The sequence below is a fragment of the Echeneis naucrates genome, chromosome 21 (genome assembly GCF_900963305.1).
Source record: "Echeneis naucrates chromosome 21, fEcheNa1.1, whole genome shotgun sequence".
Taxonomy (NCBI): Eukaryota; Metazoa; Chordata; class Actinopteri; order Carangiformes; family Echeneidae; genus Echeneis; species Echeneis naucrates.
Genome location: NC_042531.1, coordinates 20207500 through 20225052, shown reverse-complemented (window position 1 = coordinate 20225052; position 17553 = coordinate 20207500). Strand labels below are relative to the sequence as shown.

Here is a 17553-nt window from a genome sequence, read left to right as displayed (position 1 = left end):
TATGCACAAAGCTGAGAGGAGGAAGCAGAAATTTGTGAAAATAAGAAAGCAGAGCCAGGTGCAGAAGTAGGAAGTGGAGACCATCTGTCCGAGCCAAGTGTCAACCCTCGGTGGTATTACCAATTGGTTTTAATCTGCTATTTTGAAGCCTCCAGTTTGTAATTCAGATCATGCCCTCTAATGCTTCATCTGCTTTATGGTCTATTTTCCTCTAAATGGGACTGTCACTTCAAAATGAACATTATGTTGTCTTAAAGATGCCTTGAAACTAGAGACTGAGCCCAAAAACCTATCAGGAAAAAAATAACTGTGATAATAAATCAAGGGAGAAATAGGAACATTTTCCCATAGACTTCAATCTGATTGCTTTTTTTCAGCCAATGGAGTCAGCCCCTTATAGTCAATAGGCAAAATGGAAGTTTAAGGCTCTTTAGAACTGTCTTTGTTTTTCAGACCCAGATCCTACATTCACTTTAATACAGTTTATTATTAACACATCTACACAAACAAGTATATTATTAGAGGGAGCCAATGACATTATTGACATGTCATCATGTTCTTCCTCTCGCAGTTCAGAGCTGATCAAAATGAAGTCCGACATCTAACGTCAGGAAACTGGGAGGTGACCAGGATCATTTCCTATGACGAGAACACTGACAACCTGTGAGTTTAACCCTTTCTTAACATAACATTCTTAAAGGTCCATTTACATTCTCCACAGTTTTATCCAAAGTGTTGATGTGTCCCTAAGGAAATATTGGTAGTTTGAAGAACCAAAAACCATCTCAGTGTAGTTCTACTCCTCTCTCAGACTTGTTTCTGGAGCTTTGGTAACAACAGGTCAGTGAGCCAATCAGATGAGAGGACTTGCTCCTTTCTTCTGGTTTGCATTGCAAGCGATACTGACATTGACACAAGTGTGTCTTTTGCAGATAAATGTGCGAAATCATGACAAAGGACATAATGGGGAATGGTTTTTAACTGAACAAACCACTTTGCTCTCATAGTTTTTGTTGTCTGTTGACAGCTATTTTCTTAGCACAGAGGGTTCACCCCGAAGACGACAACTTTTCAGGTTTGTTTTGCACTCATTACGTAGCACTCAGTGTTGACAGCTGTTGTGCTGCTGCTGGCACCACTGTGAGGATGCAAAGTGTTTAATTAATGGAACTCATTTTTGATATTTGTCATGTATTTTACATCTTTCACAAACCATTCCTGTTAAACTGGTGTTTTGTCTGCTGTGTTTTTGTTTTTGAAAACCATTATATTTAAAGTGAATGCAGACGATGCATATTACACGATAAATCTTTTCTGTTTTTTAATTGCTATCAACACTAATACCAATGTCGCCAATGAATTTGTGGCAAAAAATATATATTATAACAATATTTTTATGTTGTGGTGATCCTTAATTATAATAAATTTGAATTCTTAAACATGAATTGTTCCATTGGTAGCAATAGTTATTTTTTTAATTCTGTTCAAAGATACACACAGACACATGCACAAACACACACACACTCTTTTTTGTTCTTTTAAATTAAAAGATCGCGTAAATACCAGCATCACCCTTAATGCTCATACATTTTTCTGCACCTTGTCTTACTGTCCTCATTTTATGTCTTCTCTCCTTAGTGTTAAAACTGTGGATCTATTTCCACGACGCTGTTTAACATGCGAGCTGAATAAAGCTCACTGTCTGTACTTTGATGCTGACATCAGCCCCAATAACCAGCACATCATCCTCCACTGCAAAGGTAGGCCATACTATTTTAAGGTTTCTCCAGTCTCTGCTTTTAAACTTCCAGTGTGTGCTCTTTCTGTAATGTGATGTATGTCTAAGTGAAATGGAGGATCATGATGAGTATAAGGGTGGGATGCAACTGTTTGATGAACTAGATTTCAGCCAGATATGTGAGTACAGGATGTCATCTGCTATATAATGGTAGAGAATGGCATGCCTCCTTCCTCACTTTAGAGAGAAACTTTCCCCACTTCACTTATTGTCAAAGAAGACCATGTCCTTTAATCATCTCTCAACTGCCCACTGTGAACTCTGTACCATACTTTAAATCCCTCCAAGTAAAATCATCATTGTTACATTGTCAGTGAGTGTGTGTGTGTGTGTGTGTGTGGTGGGGGGTGGGGGGGGGGGTTGTGGAGACACTCAGGTCTATTTTCACCAGAGCTATAAAAATAGCAAATTGTAATGGAGAGGGAGGGGGAGAGGGCGGCAATATATATAATGTACTCAGTTCGGAGTAGTCATTTCTGATTTTTCTTTGTAGAATTACAAAGAAATACAAGAAATACACATATGCAACTGTGTCATGTTTATTGACTGTCTCGCCTTCTTAATAAAAACACCTATTTTCAAAAAAATTTGACTGAAGAATTCACATTTTCCCCATATATTGTTGAAACAGAAAGATAAATAACAGGAGGGGGATGTATACATTTTTAGCTTTGTGATTTATTCGCGACAAATCCCAGTGAAAAGCCAAGCTCCTTCTTAGTAAATATAGGATGCATGGCTTGATGACACATGAAAACAGTTTTTTGGTGATCAAAGAAAATATCTTTATTTAGAAAAAAAAAATTGTAAATAAGCCTGAGGGAACACAGGGTCTACTTCAGAAATATATCTCTCCTGAAATATGAAATATAAACTGAAATATATAACTTTACACACGCTGGTAATTATTTTGACGTGTCTAACGTGTAGTTTTAATTTGTTTATTGAAGCAATTTGTTGTGCCCCTACATGAAAGTACAGTACTGAAGGCTTGATGGCAAGTTAAGGGTGCAGCAAAGAGAAAAAAAACGGCGGTGCGCAATTAATGCGGTAAAAAAAAAGAAAAAAAGATTACATTTAACCAGATCAATTTCATGGCCCATGTGGATTAATTTAGATATAATCACAATTAATATTCAATCATTATTAATTATGTTAAAATTTTTTGGTGGTAAAAAAAAACTCAGAAAAGAAGGCAATATATAAATACTTAACGTATTTATTTTACCTAAAGAGCAGATTATATAAGCAGGAATATAGAAATGTAAAAAAATATATATACCAACTACGTCATTTTTAGAAACCACTTTTTCACGCTCTTTCTTTCTTTCTTTATGTTTTTTTTTTTTTTGTAAACAAACTAATATCCCTTATTTATCTTTGAGACAGACTCACTTGTTTATTTGCTTATTGGAGAGGAGAGCCAGCAGTGTTTGTTTTTAATGGGCTCCTGAATGAGCTTACCACTTGTGATCACCTGACCCCCTCTCCAAGGGACAGTCCTGCCAGCCGCCATGTTGGACAGCAACTTACAGCATCTCCGCTTGGACAAACTTCATTAATGCACTTCACGATATGCGTCGCCAGAGAGGCTATTTTTCTCTGGATTTTGAGACAGGTTAATTGCGTTAAAAATTTTAATCAAATTAATAATGCAAATTAAATAATCTGAATAACATGTTATTTCGATATATATACACACACAAATCTAGATTTTCAAGTTAAGATTATAGGATTTTATTTTTGAAATTCCGTTGACAATTTTCTTTCTAAAAATGGTCTGGTAGATGTCAGGCTTTGTTATGTATAAACCCCTATATATTCAGTTTTAAAATTATCTTCTGTCAGTTCCAAATGAGAGGCGCACAATGAAAACAATTAGCATCACTGTTGTGTATAATTACTTTTAGCTGGCAATATTATGTAGCTTACTTAATAGACCGTACCTTTTCATATTGTTTGTGCTTTCAATTTATTTTAAGCAGATGAGATCGGCTCAAGCTCCGAAGCATTTGGGCTTTGGCACAGTGATCTGTTGGGCAATGATAATGTTGCTGTTCCCAGAAGCAATAAAAATAATGGAGAGAGATTATTGTCTTCCAAGGGTCCAAGTCCACATAACCTTGACAAGCTCATCCTGACACCCTTTTCATCAAGCGCTACAGAAGCCTTTTATTTTCACTCATAAAATGATTCTGATTGGTTTCATGTTTTCAGGCAGGTACACGCACATAATGAAGCCTCTGTGACACTAGAATACAAAGGTCAGAGCTGACACAAGCGACCAACACAGAAAATCAAGAAATAAAATGAGAGCTGCGCCTTGTGTTTTAGTGCAAAGAAAGTAAAGCAGGAGGAATGTGTTTATTGGGGATGTTTGAGGCTGCCAGAGAAGCCAGTCATCCATAGCTCAGTTTTTGAGGGAAGATGGCATCCTATTAACCTCTGAATAACTATTTTGCAAAAGAACATTGGAAGGAGCTGGTTTAATTTGACAGTGGGAGACTGTTAGGGTGGCAGCAAGGATGACCTTTAACCTCTAACTGATGAAGGTATATTAGGAAAGGGGACAAACAAAATGGAGGGAACAAGACAGGTGCATGCATATGACTTGTGTGTGTGCGAGTGTTTTAGGGGAGCAATCTGTCACCCAATGCCCTCTTCATTGTTCTTGTTTGAACAATAACAAAGATTTGAGCGAATCTGTACAGTTTGAATTGCTTACAAGCTTCCTCTTTTTTTTTTTTTTTTTACCTTCTAGGTCCTGGAGCCCCGACTGTGATCTTACACAGCCTCAATAACTCAAGTAAGGACCTCATTTAGTTTTGTGGAAATCAAGGGTGTGTTATGACATCTTAATCATTGTCTGCAGGGTGACACAGTTTTTAACCAAAGAGCAAGATGTGGTTTTAAATGTCAGAGATACTGGTCAAGATAATGCTGCTAAGCCTGTAAGAACTGAAATGTGCACATATAGATGAATACACTTCTTGTATTCATATACATGCTATACTGCAGGGAGGGAAATATTTCCTTAACCCAATTTCCAACTTTCTCCCGGCTGTTTACAGCAGGTAAGCACGACAAGGGAAGGGAGGTTATTTGTACACAAAGGTAACAGGAGATGCTGTGCGCAATGGAAATGAATGGGTTAAAAAATACCAATTAATTACTGAACATAAAATGGTGGGTAGATATTAATGCAGCAAAGAAAACTGATGATTCATCATCACCATCTATGAACAGCGTCGTATCTAAATGGAGCTGCATCAGCTGACCGCCTTCTAAACTTCAGAGGGACCAATTTGATTTTCATTCTTCAAACATGGCAGATGTGTGTTTTTTGTCCAAGGCTGGAAAAATTTTTGGTTTGTGTTGAAGCAAACTGCAAAGGGCTTTTTTGTGTGGAAATCACATTCTTTGAGTGCATTTCACAGCTGTTGCCATGGCTACAGTCGTTTGCATCTGCAACAAAGTTGGGTGAAAGGACAGTGTTTGCTTGTTTACCCACCTTATTCCTTTTTCCGTGATAGCTAGGGTGAAATACAGGCACAGCTTCCTGTTATTCCACTCACTGAACTGATGTCTCTAAGCATTTGCAGTAGACGGAGAAATAGATGAGCACGCTACGCCATAAACAACATAATGTGATCGTCCGTGCTTTTGCACTGCAAGAAATGAGAGGCAATCTGAAGAAATGGCCAATGATTTTTATTGTTACTTTGGTTGTTATTCAGTGCTAAATGATAAGATCACACCTGTAAGTTAAATTAAAGCTATCTTAGCACTGTTACAAACATGTACAGTTCAATGACTGCATGATTCTACTCTACAGAGGATTAACACTCAGCTGTCCCTTTTAACTTCTTCAACAATTAGTTTTTTCTTCCCATAAAGCTAAGGTTTTAAGGCCCTTTGACATTTTGACAGCTGAACCCAAACCAATATGTAAAAGTTGTTCCCAAAAAAGCCGAACATATGAAGGAGCCTTCAAAATTGGACAGCCAGTTTGCACTAACTATAGGACAATCACTATGGGGCATGCAGTGCTTGGGTTTGCTTTCATTACATAGCTAATATTCAGATGTACTGCAGTCTAATTACCAGTCTATGCAGTGAAAATCAGTGTCCATTTCTCCCCAACATGTTTCTCAAGAGGCAGATGGCAACACCAATTAAAATTTTTCCTATTGTTAGCACGCTAAACCAAGTAGCTTTGCCATCTCAAAACTTTCAGCAGCAACCCGTCGTAGCAGCAAATCTTCTGTGAAAAATGCTAATTAAAATCTGAAGGGAATAATGGTGGCTGAAGCTCTTGTCAAGCGACCACCATCCACACCTGCACCCATTCTGCAGCAGAGAATAGGTGCTTTAAGGTCAGCAGTTCTTTTAGTTCGTCCCTGATGTTCCTTTTGTTGTAGTTTTTTTGTATAAGCCAAATAATATAAACATTTTACAATACCCTGCTGTCTTTTATATTGTGGTTTATCTCTTTTTTTATCCTTTGACCAAATTAAATATTTTATGTTTCTAAGATTAGTTTTTATTTAGATTTTGTTTACAATTCCATGAAAAGAAAATTTGGCAATTTACGCTGACAAAATGGCCACTGTGGAGAACACCAGACAAGCTTACAAATCAAGATTTCTTCCTTTTGTCTCTTGAATAGACACACACATGCAGTGTACACATGTACACACAAAAAAGTTAACAGCTGTGCTGCAGTGAAGCAAGCAATTTGCCTAGGGTTATTTGGATAGGCCCTCCATCCACAGCTGGGAACTCGAGGTCTCTGGTGGTTTCATAATGAGACGTCTATTGATTTTGGGTTTTCCATTAGAAATGCTGGATGAATTCCATTTCATTTAGCTGCTTCTCAGATGGCTTAAATGTAAAAATGGCCAAATCAGAGAGTCATTGTTTATTACATGCAGAGAGGAAAAAGTGGACCTCCTGTTTGTGAGGCCACTGTGTGACAAGGCTAAAATGTAGTTTGAAAAATAAAAACCTGACTTCTCTGTGTTTGCTGTCAAAAAGTTTTTTTTTTGTTGTTTTTTTGTTTTGTTTTTTTTTTTCCAATGCAGCAATTCTACTTTAAAGCTGCCTACATCATAAAGGGACTACATTGCCCAGCAGCACAATGAGCGATACAAAGAGCTCAGTGAGGAATGACTAGTAGTTTACGAGCACAGTGACGGTGACTTGAGAGGAAGAAACAAGGTGAAATTTGAGCCCAGCTTTGTTCATTGCCTGATGTAAAAAAATGAGTTATTTATCAGCGGAGAATTATAGGAGTCATAAGAAAACCTGGAATAGAGGAATAATAATGTTCAATATAATCTGATCAATAGTAAATTGGCTGAAACTCGACAAACAGTGGTTTTCTTGCCCAGGGTTAGGGATAAAAAAAAAAACAAAACCCTCAACTCAAATGATCAAATTATTCTGGTTTATTCACTACCGCTAGATGTTGCATGGAACCAGAAACTTGGTACAAAAACAAATGCTTTGTTGGCTAAGATATTCCCATTCCTCCTCTCCTCACCAAGGTCTCCAAAGGCCTGGTGAAAACAGCTACAAAGCAGAAGCACTGAAACACAAAGTTTACCTGTGTGTACAAGAGCCAAGAAAAACAATCAAATCAAAACCGGCATCCCACACTGGTACAACTGTGATATTCGCTGCAGCGAATTTGGCATTAAGTGAGTAATAGAAGAGTAACAGAAAGTTAGCTGTTGTTGAAACTTGTGTCTGTATTAAACAGAGCCTCAGGGAAGAAAATCCAGTTCTAAGTCAAACTAAACCTTTGACCACATTGTGGGTTTCTGAAAAGCCAGAACATTATAGGCTCTGGCCCACAGTTCAGACGCAAGCTATATTTGCCTTATCTGATGGGTTCAACCACATGATAGACACTAATCCAGATGGTAAAACTTATAGATGTTGATATGGACCACCAGGCGATCTGGATTTAGGTCCCCATGACCAGGGCTCTAGTATTGTTGATGTCATATTGTCCTTTTGAGACAAAAACACAGTTCTTTAATTTGAATGTCACTTTAGCCTGAATGCTGGATACTAGCTTGTGCCACGCTGTGCGTTGGTGGTGCATGTAGGTAAATTTAGAAGGGTCCACGGTTTAACAGGGAGGGACTCACATGCATTAACAGTCACATGTGGCCAGACCAGAGCCCGATGCAAAGACCATGGAGGCTCAGATCAGAATGCTTTTGTAGGGGGTAGACAATATTTGTTTGCTCATGAATTATAGTTTAAAATATTGTATATACACCCTCTATGGTTGACCATAAATGATTAAGATTATTTTCACAAAATACATTATGAATTTTGTCAGTGAGGTTTTTGACATAATTTTTACAGATTACTACATTCTCGAGAACAACTCTTTACTGAAGGCTGTCTTGAAGTACAAGCGGATCCAACTGACTGACTTCAGAACTGTTCCAATGGAACATTTTGGTGAGAATAAATAGTTTTTCTCCTCTCTTACTGAGTCACAGGTGAATCAACAGTACAGGTGGATCAGCTTTTCTGTCCTTTCTTTTCCCAGATTTACCTTTGAAAATCTCCTACCCACCAGACTTCTCTGATTCCCGTCACTATGGACTTCTGTTGGTGGTGTATGTGATTTTAGACTTTTGCAGCCAGCTGTTAGATGCAACATTGTATGCTAATAAATGATGTTTTCATTTAGCTATAATCTTATACATACCATTTATCTGAGGAGCAGTGGAAGAGAGAAACTGCATCCATATTCAGTCTGTTAAGGCCCAGCTGTAATCAGATCCCTGACAGGAGCAATATTTGCAGAGACCCAAAAAAAGAACCTTCAAAGCTACCAGTCAATAAAGCTATAAAATTTATGCTTTTGTTATTGTTCTAAAATTCTGTAAAAGTTTTATGTTTGTGTCCAGAGCCTGATGCAGCACCTCCTGTTACACTAGAGAGACACTGTGTCACTGGGCGCTTTTAGGTGACTGAGGCTTTTTTTAATTGATGAATTTTCTAAAAGCCAATGGTCTGTGAGACAGGTTTGACAAAGCAAGGTAGTGAGAATGTTGATTGTTTTCATATTTGGATTCTAGTTTTGTAATTACAAAATAGCCAACCCTGGCTGTTTAAAATAAATTGAAGGCCAGGCAACTTCAAAGACTCAAAAGAAACAAATCTCCTTTTTTAATGTGGTGTTTTCAGCAATCCATTAAAACATTCCTACATATTTCGGAAATATACTTGTGTGATTGAATCCTTTGTCTCCTGCTCTTTCACAGTGACACCGCCCCCGGAAGTCAGGCAGTAAGTGACCGCTTCTCTCTCAGCTGGGACTCTGTCCTGGTCAGCTCAGACAACGTCATTGTAGCTCGTCTGGACGGTCGGGGGAGCGGCTTCCAGGGCCAGAGGATCCTGCACGAAGTTCATCAGAGACTGGGAACCCTCGATGTCCAGGACCAGATTGCAGCAGTAGAGTATGCTGTTAAATTTGTTTCACTTTATTTTTTGCATGCTTGAATCTTTGTGTCAGAATCCCTGAATGAGAGCCATCAACTAATTCACTTATTTTATGATTAATTTGTTAGCAAAGTATCATCCTCTTATTAATGTCTGATATGTGGATGACTATAAAACTGAAGATTTTTCACTGTTAATGTTTCTCCCAATTTTAATCTGAAAGATAGAGAGGAAAAAATATTTCCCTAAATTTGTTCAATGGTGCTGTATTCAGTGTTGTAGTTTAAAACATTCAAACCATTTACTTAGATCATCAACTGGATGTGCAAAATATGTAGTGCTTTATTAATGAAAGAGCTGCTCAACTTCTGTAACAACATTCTGTCTCAAACTCCTCGATCGTGCTGCAGATCTTCAACAGAGATGTTAAATAACCGTGATCTGCTCATGCATGTGTCAGCGCTGCCTCAATTTTGTAGTAGTTTTTTGTTAGTAGTAGTAGTAGTAGTAGGTAGTTTTTTGAGACATCGTGCCTGATCTCAGAATGGAAAAAACGAAGTAAAGGACAGTCGGACAGGCAGACTTTGGCTATTGCTGGTCACCAGTCCAAAATAACCTCAATTAGCCTCAGTGCAACAGCAAGCCCATGACAAAAGGAGACTGCCCCCCAAACCTTTGTCAGCCAGATCCAAATCTTCCAAAAATGACGGAAACCATTTATACGACTAACAGTCAAGCTAGCTTTCAAAGACCTGCCACCACAAGACGGCAGTTAATGACTATGAAATTGCAACAGTTCCATTGCACTGCACTTCACTATCATTCGAATGGATTTATAACTTTAATTTGGCAAGTACTGTTTGGAACTGATGCAGGATATTCAAGGAATTTTCATTTGTTTTATGACTGACAAAGATGTTATTACAGCAAGTAATGTGAAACAGTGAAACAACAGTATTGGATATGATTTTTTTCTCACCAGAGGATTTGGAGACCGATGTGTCGGCATGCAATGTTTTACAGAAAACAGAAGACCAAAAAAAAAAAAAGAAAGAAAAAAAAGATGAAGCAGAAATATATTGACATTAACAGATGAAGGCTTTTTAAAACTGTAGCTGCTGTGTGAATATATATTTACTTCATCATTAGAAGACCATTCAGTTGTTTCGGATTTGAAGTTTCAGTATGATTTGAAGTGTGCTAAAAAGACATTCATGTCATATGCATGTTTTTTTCCAGATACATGATGAAACTTCCATATATTGATCAGACGCGGATAGCAGTGTTTGGAAAGGTGAGGCAACGCAATGAAGATCTAAAATGAATTTAACCTCTTGTTGCCATTTTTATGCAATGTCAAATCTGTTGAATGAAATCCATGAACAGAAAATGTCAGTTTTTCAAAGTAATAAACAGTACATATATATAAAATAATGATATCTTTTCTCTATAGTAGTATAAATACATAATATTTTAGCATTTGAAGGAAAATAAAAACTTGACATTTGGTTCAAAATTTAGGCTTTGATCAGTAATAAGTGAGTAACAGAGGTATATTTTATACACAGAAAAAAATATATATAATACAGAGAGAGCGATACATAGAAATGCTAACAGCCTTATGCATTATGAAGACAAGAGGTGTAAAACTACAGGGGGATGCTTTTTGGTTCCAAAATCCATAAACATATCTCAGCACTTAAGCTAAATTGCAGATTTAGAATGCCACAAGTATGTGTGTTTGTTTGCTCAGGGTTATGGAGCCTACCTGACATTAATGATGCTCAAGGCGACTGACAGTCTCTTCAAATGTGCATGTGCAATGTCACCAGTGACAGACTGGAAACTCTACGGTGAGTACACAATTGCTCTGTGAAACACTGCACCATGTTGAATTTCCACGTGGATCTTATATCACATAGAGCCAAGATGTCCTCCCCACAGTTTTCGTCTAGCCTGTCAAGTAAAAGTAAAACATTTAGACAGGAGAAGTGATTGTGTTTTCATCGAGGCAGAGAGAATAACTAGAGGTAGCATTTTGGCATGCGCCGCTCTGACAGAAAGCGAGGTGTGTCAGATTCTTAGTAATACAAAATCACATCTACAGACCAGAGCAAAGAACATCCTTTACGATACTGTGATGACACAGAGGACTCTCTCGCCTACACAAGGTGTTATTTCCTGCTCACTCGAAACATTTCATCTGAGCTCAAGATGACAACAGCTCCACTTTGTGTAGGTACTTAACTGCAGCTGCAGCTCCTTGTCTCCTGTCATCACTGGTAAGAATATATCACTTCTCATTTGCACAGCATCAGCCTTCTCGGAGAGATACCTTGGCATGCCATTTCGGGATGACAACAGATATCAGGTGCGTGTTTACCGCCTCCCAATGCTAGTTTTTTGCTGTTGATCAATGAAAGTACAACATCACTGACACACCTACAGCTACAGGTAACAGCTCCCGCAGTTACCGAGCAGCACTGCTATCAAAGTCAAAGGCAGTCATGCTTTGCCTTTTTTTTTTTTTTTTTTTTGTTGTTGCTGTTTTCTTTTTTTTTTTTGTGTGTGTGTGCTGTAGGGTTTTTGTCACTCATCTCGCTTTGGTAACAGTGTGTCAGATCACACAGAGTTGTTTTGTTTGGTAAATTTAGTTTCTCAGGCCTTCCATGCAGGCAAGAAATTTAGCTATCAGAGGTGTTTTCTAGGGCAACAGCAAAGAGATAGTGAGGAAGAACAATACCAGTTCATCCAGGCATGTTTGGGATACAGAGTAACAAATGTGTTTCACTGCTTTCAACACACTGCTGCTTTGAATTTCCTGGACTTGACATCCCTTTCCGTTTTCACAATTCATTAAAGCAGTATTATTCCAAGCGTAGAAAATTATGTCAGAGGGAAATACTTTATCACCTGGGAATGTGAAATTGGATTAAATGACTTTGCCTTCATGTGCATGCAGTCAGGATACGATGCAAAATCCCGACAGTGCCATGCATTTGATCAGATTTAGTATCACTGTCTTGTTCCTCACTGTGCCACCTCTATCTATCAATCTCCTGCTATTTCTGATTTCCTTGCAGTTTTCCAGCGTGCTGCAGAACGTTCAAGCTCTCAGGGAGCAGACACTGATGCTAGTGCACGGCACAGCAGATGGTAAGAGAAAATAAATTGTTCTAAAAATCAAAATACTGTATCTGTTCTGCATCGATGCTGAGCACAAAGAAGCAGGAAATCCTGGAAGGTAATGAGGCGAATGGTTTTTAATCAAAAGATAAAAGAAAAACTGGGTTATCTAAATTGATGCTGGGATTTCCAGAGGAAAACATTCGCTGATGAATCATGCATGTCAAATTTGTTGAGTTATTGCCATCCTACTGCAATCTGATTGTCTCCCCACCCTGGTTTGGATTTGGGGCTTGTTCTTGCTGACATGTTTTGTTTCTCTCCTCCCAGCCAACATCCACTTTCAGCATACTGCTGAACTCGTCAAGAACCTAGTGAAAGTTGGAGCAAACTACTCAATGCAGGTGCGTAACACCACCGAGGCACAGCCTTCCTGCTGCATTTGTAATAACAGGGAGGCAAATGCACACACATTAAATTAATAAAAATGAAACATTTTGTGTCAAAATGGATTCAACTCTCACACACTATTACTAATGACATAAGTTGTGTCTGATAGAGCATTGATCGATACTGATTACAACAAAGTCACATTACTATGCTTTTCTATAACGACATGATGTGAAGTTTGTAAGGTCATGTTGAATAATTGAAGTGAAGGCTCATTATTACTTGCAGTCATTGAACTCTTACAACTGTCATGTGACAGCCTGGCTGACCCAAATGCCCCCTGAACATAATGTTTCACTAACAAATTCAACACGCCGTTCACATTAGGCCAAGTGAGATTCTTTTTATCTTATTTTGTTGACGACAGGAAATTTGGAACCCCACTGTATGTGTGTAAATCACCTAACCTGTGATTTTCAGATGGGGGGTCCTTTGGGGTCCCCATCAGTAATTTCTTATTTATTATTCCATTTATAGGTTACACAGAAAAAATGTCTGACTGAAGTCAATGATTTATTACCTCATAGAGCTGTTCACTGGACTTTTTAGCAAACATTTATTTAAAAATGATGTCAACCAATCACCATCCTGGATTTTTTAGAAACAGAGAAACTACCATAATTTCTAGGCTATAGGCTGCACTTGTTTATAAGCCGCGGGTGTCGGAAATATGGGAGGAAATGGCATAGAGCAGGAATTATGTTACACAGAAAGATTTTACCCTTTCGACAGATGGATTGACTTTAATTTGAAAACTGCATTGCATTTTCTTGTGTGTTTTCCATGATAAAGGGTGTGTGCATGAAGTGCAAAGTCAGTGCGTTTAATTTTATTCGGACAATTTAATTGGTCCACTGTCACCTGTTCGGCAATTGCATTGGTCTGATGTGATGCTAAATGTATTGGCAGCATGAAGCTCGTTCCATATAAATTAGCTGCATAGTTGTTTAAGCCGCAGGGTTCAAATCGTGTGAAAAAAAGCAGCCACTTAAAATCTGGAAATTACGGTATAGTTGGAGGAGTGAGGAGGGCTGGAGCTCACCATCTCTGTACTCTAACTTGATTGGCTAGTGCAGGCTGCTTTTCATTGCGTTGGCTTCAATGCTCATTTGTGTGAAAGGTAACTGTTATTCCCTCACCTTTTACTCACCAGATCTACCCAGACGAGGGTCACTTCCTATCTTGGCAGAGTCGCCAGCACCTCTATGCCACACTGACCAGCTTCTACAGGGAGTGTCTGAAGGAGGAGTTACTACCACTGCCTGACGATGAAGAGGAGGAGGAGGAATAGGCAGGAGGCTTTAAGGGTTAGACCTTTGGCAGAGCTTAACAGAAGTTTGCTAAAATCCGTCTAGGCTTTTCACATTGGGACCACGTGTTTAGCCAGACTTGGACACTGGATTAGAGCTCATAATGCTCTTAAGTGTGTGTGTGTGTGTGTGTGTGTGTGTGTGTGTGTGTGTGTGAGTGAGAGTGAGAGAGAGAGAGAGAGAGAGAGAGAGAGAGAGAGACAGAGAGCACTCCAGTGTGTGACTGTGTATAAATGTGATTAAATGATAACTGAAGGGCACGACAGTGACACCTGATTGCCAGGACTTGAGGTGGGAACAGCCCTCTTGCATTATTTCAGTTTGGAGACCCTCCGACTCTCGGCAAAGCACACAGAAGACTCTCTCCATCTTGTGCAGGGTCTCTGGGCTGCAGTCATCCACACTTAACCAAGTGCATGGTTCTTTTTTCTCCCGTTTTCCTCTTCCCTCCTTCACTCATTTTTGCCATGTTAGTCTACTTTGTGGTAACACTTGGGAAGAAAAGAACACAGATATACTCTTCTGATCTCACCTCTCCTTTGGTTGTTGTATTGCTGCACAAGGAAATGCTCCAGTCATCTACGAAAATGTTTAGTCACACGAGTTCACCACAACCAAGCCGACCACTGAATAAGTGCAATTTCCTCCTGAGGCCCTCTGCCATTGCCCACCCTCAATGGAAACAGTCTTTATGAGTTACAATTTACTGTACAGGGGTCTTGGGTAGACATGTACAATGCCTTATGAGGTTCAACATACTGTATTTTTAGGCCTACTTGCTGACGTCAGTAGTCATCCATTAGCAGTGTCATGTTAACCTATGTCAACTCAGGTCCTTGAGACACAGCATTACAGTCACTTTAGTATTGGAAACCATTTTAACACTACATAGGCTATATGGACAAAAATATGTTAGGAAGATTATGGACATCGGCCATACAGTATTTCAGTTTCAGGCCACACTGCAAAAGTTCTCCATCTTAATATACCGATCAAAATCTGCTTTTTCTAAGACAAGTGATGGTTTTCACTACATCTCTAACCAGGTTTCTTGAAGTCAAAATATTAGTTCCCAAGTTTTGGACACTCTTATTTCAAGGAAAGGAAGAAAAACATAACTTAATCAGATACATGAAATTAGGTGTACTAAGATGGACAATTTTTATAGTCAGTAAGGTGTTTGCATGTCTACAGGGAATGTGTCAAGTGTTGCCACATTTTGTACAGTACAATACAGCAGAGTGTGTACATAAATATATTTTTGAGATGTTAGATCTCATAGAAAGTTTAGTCAATGGGATGGCTTTCATTTGACCTTAATGTCTTGTAATTTTTTTTGTTTGTTTGTTTGTTTGTTTGTTTGTTTCCTTTCAGTTTTTCCTTTCGGCTGTTGATTTTCTTAATAGGATGGATTTTGTAAAGCTTCTTCTTGTTCTTTTTGCTGTTTTAAAAGGGAAAGGGCAGGGTTGAGGTTTTGGGATTATTGTGATTGTCCTCTAGTGATGATTATAAATAAAAGAACGATGAAAAACAATGGGTTATACTGTTATGTAAGGTGCACACTACAGCTGAAAATAGAATCAATTGTCTTTGTCTTCAGGGTAGATAAATAATCAAATCACCTTATTTTAAAGCTCTGATGTTCAATAAATGAGAAGACATATATGATTTTACGAACCAAAAAGCATCTTAGTGTAGTTTTCACATCTCTTCCCTCAGCCAGATCCTCCAAAACAGCTTTAAGACTCACTTGCTGAATCCATGCTGTGAGCATTTCTTTGTGGACTGAGTGCATTGATTCTTCCACTGTATTAATGCAGAATCTAAACTGGATTTGTAATCAAAGACCACTTGGAGGTCTACCTTTACACTGAATGGGACCTTTAAGAGGCTCTTTTGTTAAAGGCTAAACAACCTCACAGCAATTCATAACACAACGAGGCTAAGCATCTGTGGAAAGATTCTATGTCCTGCGTGCATAACAACAGTTAAATTTTAACCACGGAAATCTCACCACATTTGAGACCTTGGTACTTATTGTGTTATTTCCACAATAATGATTTTGGACACCTACATTTACGATTTTACAGCAAATTTAGATCAATGGCTAACTAAACATTGGCTGTGTGGATCCTTTATTGCCCATGTACTGACCAATTAGATGTGAACTCTGAAAGCCTGGTAGACAAAAAGTCTATCATGTCCAGTAAGTGGAGTAGCACATTTAATTTTGAGCTTTAACTTTTTGCTCCCATGATTTCTTTACAGGTTTTTTCAGCATAAAAAGGGACAAACATATCAAAATGTTTTAACATGAATACAGGGATTTTTTAAATAATGTGCGGCCCTAACCAAGGGTGAAAAAACAATACTTACCGCCGCTCTGGCCCCTTCCACCCCTTCACACAACAAAAACTAAAAGTAAATACAAAACTTCAACAAACAAGCGGGCAACAGAAGTGAGGTAATTACAGTGAAAGTGGCGATACTGGACTGCTGCTTTTAAATATATCAATGTATATATGTGCACTTGCTCTCACAAGGATGAGCCTCTTATACACACTGATGTAGTTTCACTCCACTGCAGGGTATTGCTCTGTGTTCAAATTATAAAACATCAGTATGGCTTGCACTGGAGTGGGCTAAGGATGCTAATGGTATCGCACAGGGTCGTATGATAACCATGCAACGTGTCCCTAAGCCATCTGTTTCAGCCAAATGGCAGGAGGCAGAATAACCAGTTTCTGTGTGGGCACAGGCTCCTCACTTTCCTTATTCTGCAGCTTATTCATCCATGTATTCATTTTACCAGGCATTGATTATTAATTTTTCTACACTTTAAAAGCAGTTTAAGAACTACCATTCCAAGGTCTCTACTCTACTAAACGACACAAATACTGAAACGGGATCGTTGAAGTGGTTGCAAAAAGAAGGTCATTGAATGCCTCCGAAAACTACAAAAAGATGGAGTCCCTGAATGGCCACAGTATCTCCGTCTCTCTCCCCAGGACACCATCCCATGCTTATACGGACTCCTCAAGATCCATAAAGTAGGAGTACCACTCAGACCCATTGTAAGCAGCATGAACTCTGTATCCTACACTATAGCTAAGCATGTAGCCAACATCTCAGCCCCTTGGTCGGGAACACACCACATCACATCCAAAATTCGCTAGACTTTGCGAAGAAAATCAAAGGCTTAAAAATAGAACAAGATGAAACGATGGTGTCATACGATGTGACCTCCTTATTCACCTGCATTCCAACCTTGGAGGCAGTGGAAACTGTGAGGCATCACTTCGAACAAGATAACACTCTACAAAACAGAACCAATCTCAAACCAGACCAGATCTGTCAGTTATTGGACCTGTGCCTCAACACCACATATTTCCAGTTTAA

General features: G+C 38.7%; 1 protein-coding gene across 5 annotated transcripts in view; it reads left to right on the top strand.

Moving 5' to 3' along the window:
- dpp10 (dipeptidyl peptidase like 10) overlaps window positions 1-15582 on the top strand; it is a 228194-nt gene extending 212612 nt beyond the window's left edge. For 3 of the 5 annotated variants that reach the window (XM_029529724.1, XM_029529723.1, XM_029529726.1), the window contains 13 exons: window positions 572-663; window positions 1028-1075; window positions 1639-1760; window positions 4560-4604; window positions 8180-8278; window positions 8370-8439; window positions 9091-9285; window positions 10508-10562; window positions 11022-11121; window positions 11581-11639; window positions 12352-12424; window positions 12725-12798; window positions 13998-15582. In XM_029529724.1, the coding sequence (XP_029385584.1) occupies window positions 572-663; window positions 1028-1075; window positions 1639-1760; window positions 4560-4604; window positions 8180-8278; window positions 8370-8439; window positions 9091-9285; window positions 10508-10562; window positions 11022-11121; window positions 11581-11639; window positions 12352-12424; window positions 12725-12798; window positions 13998-14135 (1170 nt within the window). In that variant the 3' untranslated portion in view covers window positions 14136-15582. Of the gene's footprint in view, window positions 1-571; window positions 664-1027; window positions 1076-1638; window positions 1761-4559; window positions 4605-8179; window positions 8279-8369; window positions 8440-9090; window positions 9286-10507; window positions 10563-11021; window positions 11122-11507; window positions 11697-12351; window positions 12425-12724; window positions 12799-13997 lie in introns of those variants that run through there. The other 2 variants (XR_003842333.1, XM_029529725.1) reach the window with 2 other exon arrangements.
- The last annotated feature ends 1971 nt before the right edge of the window (window positions 15583-17553 follow it).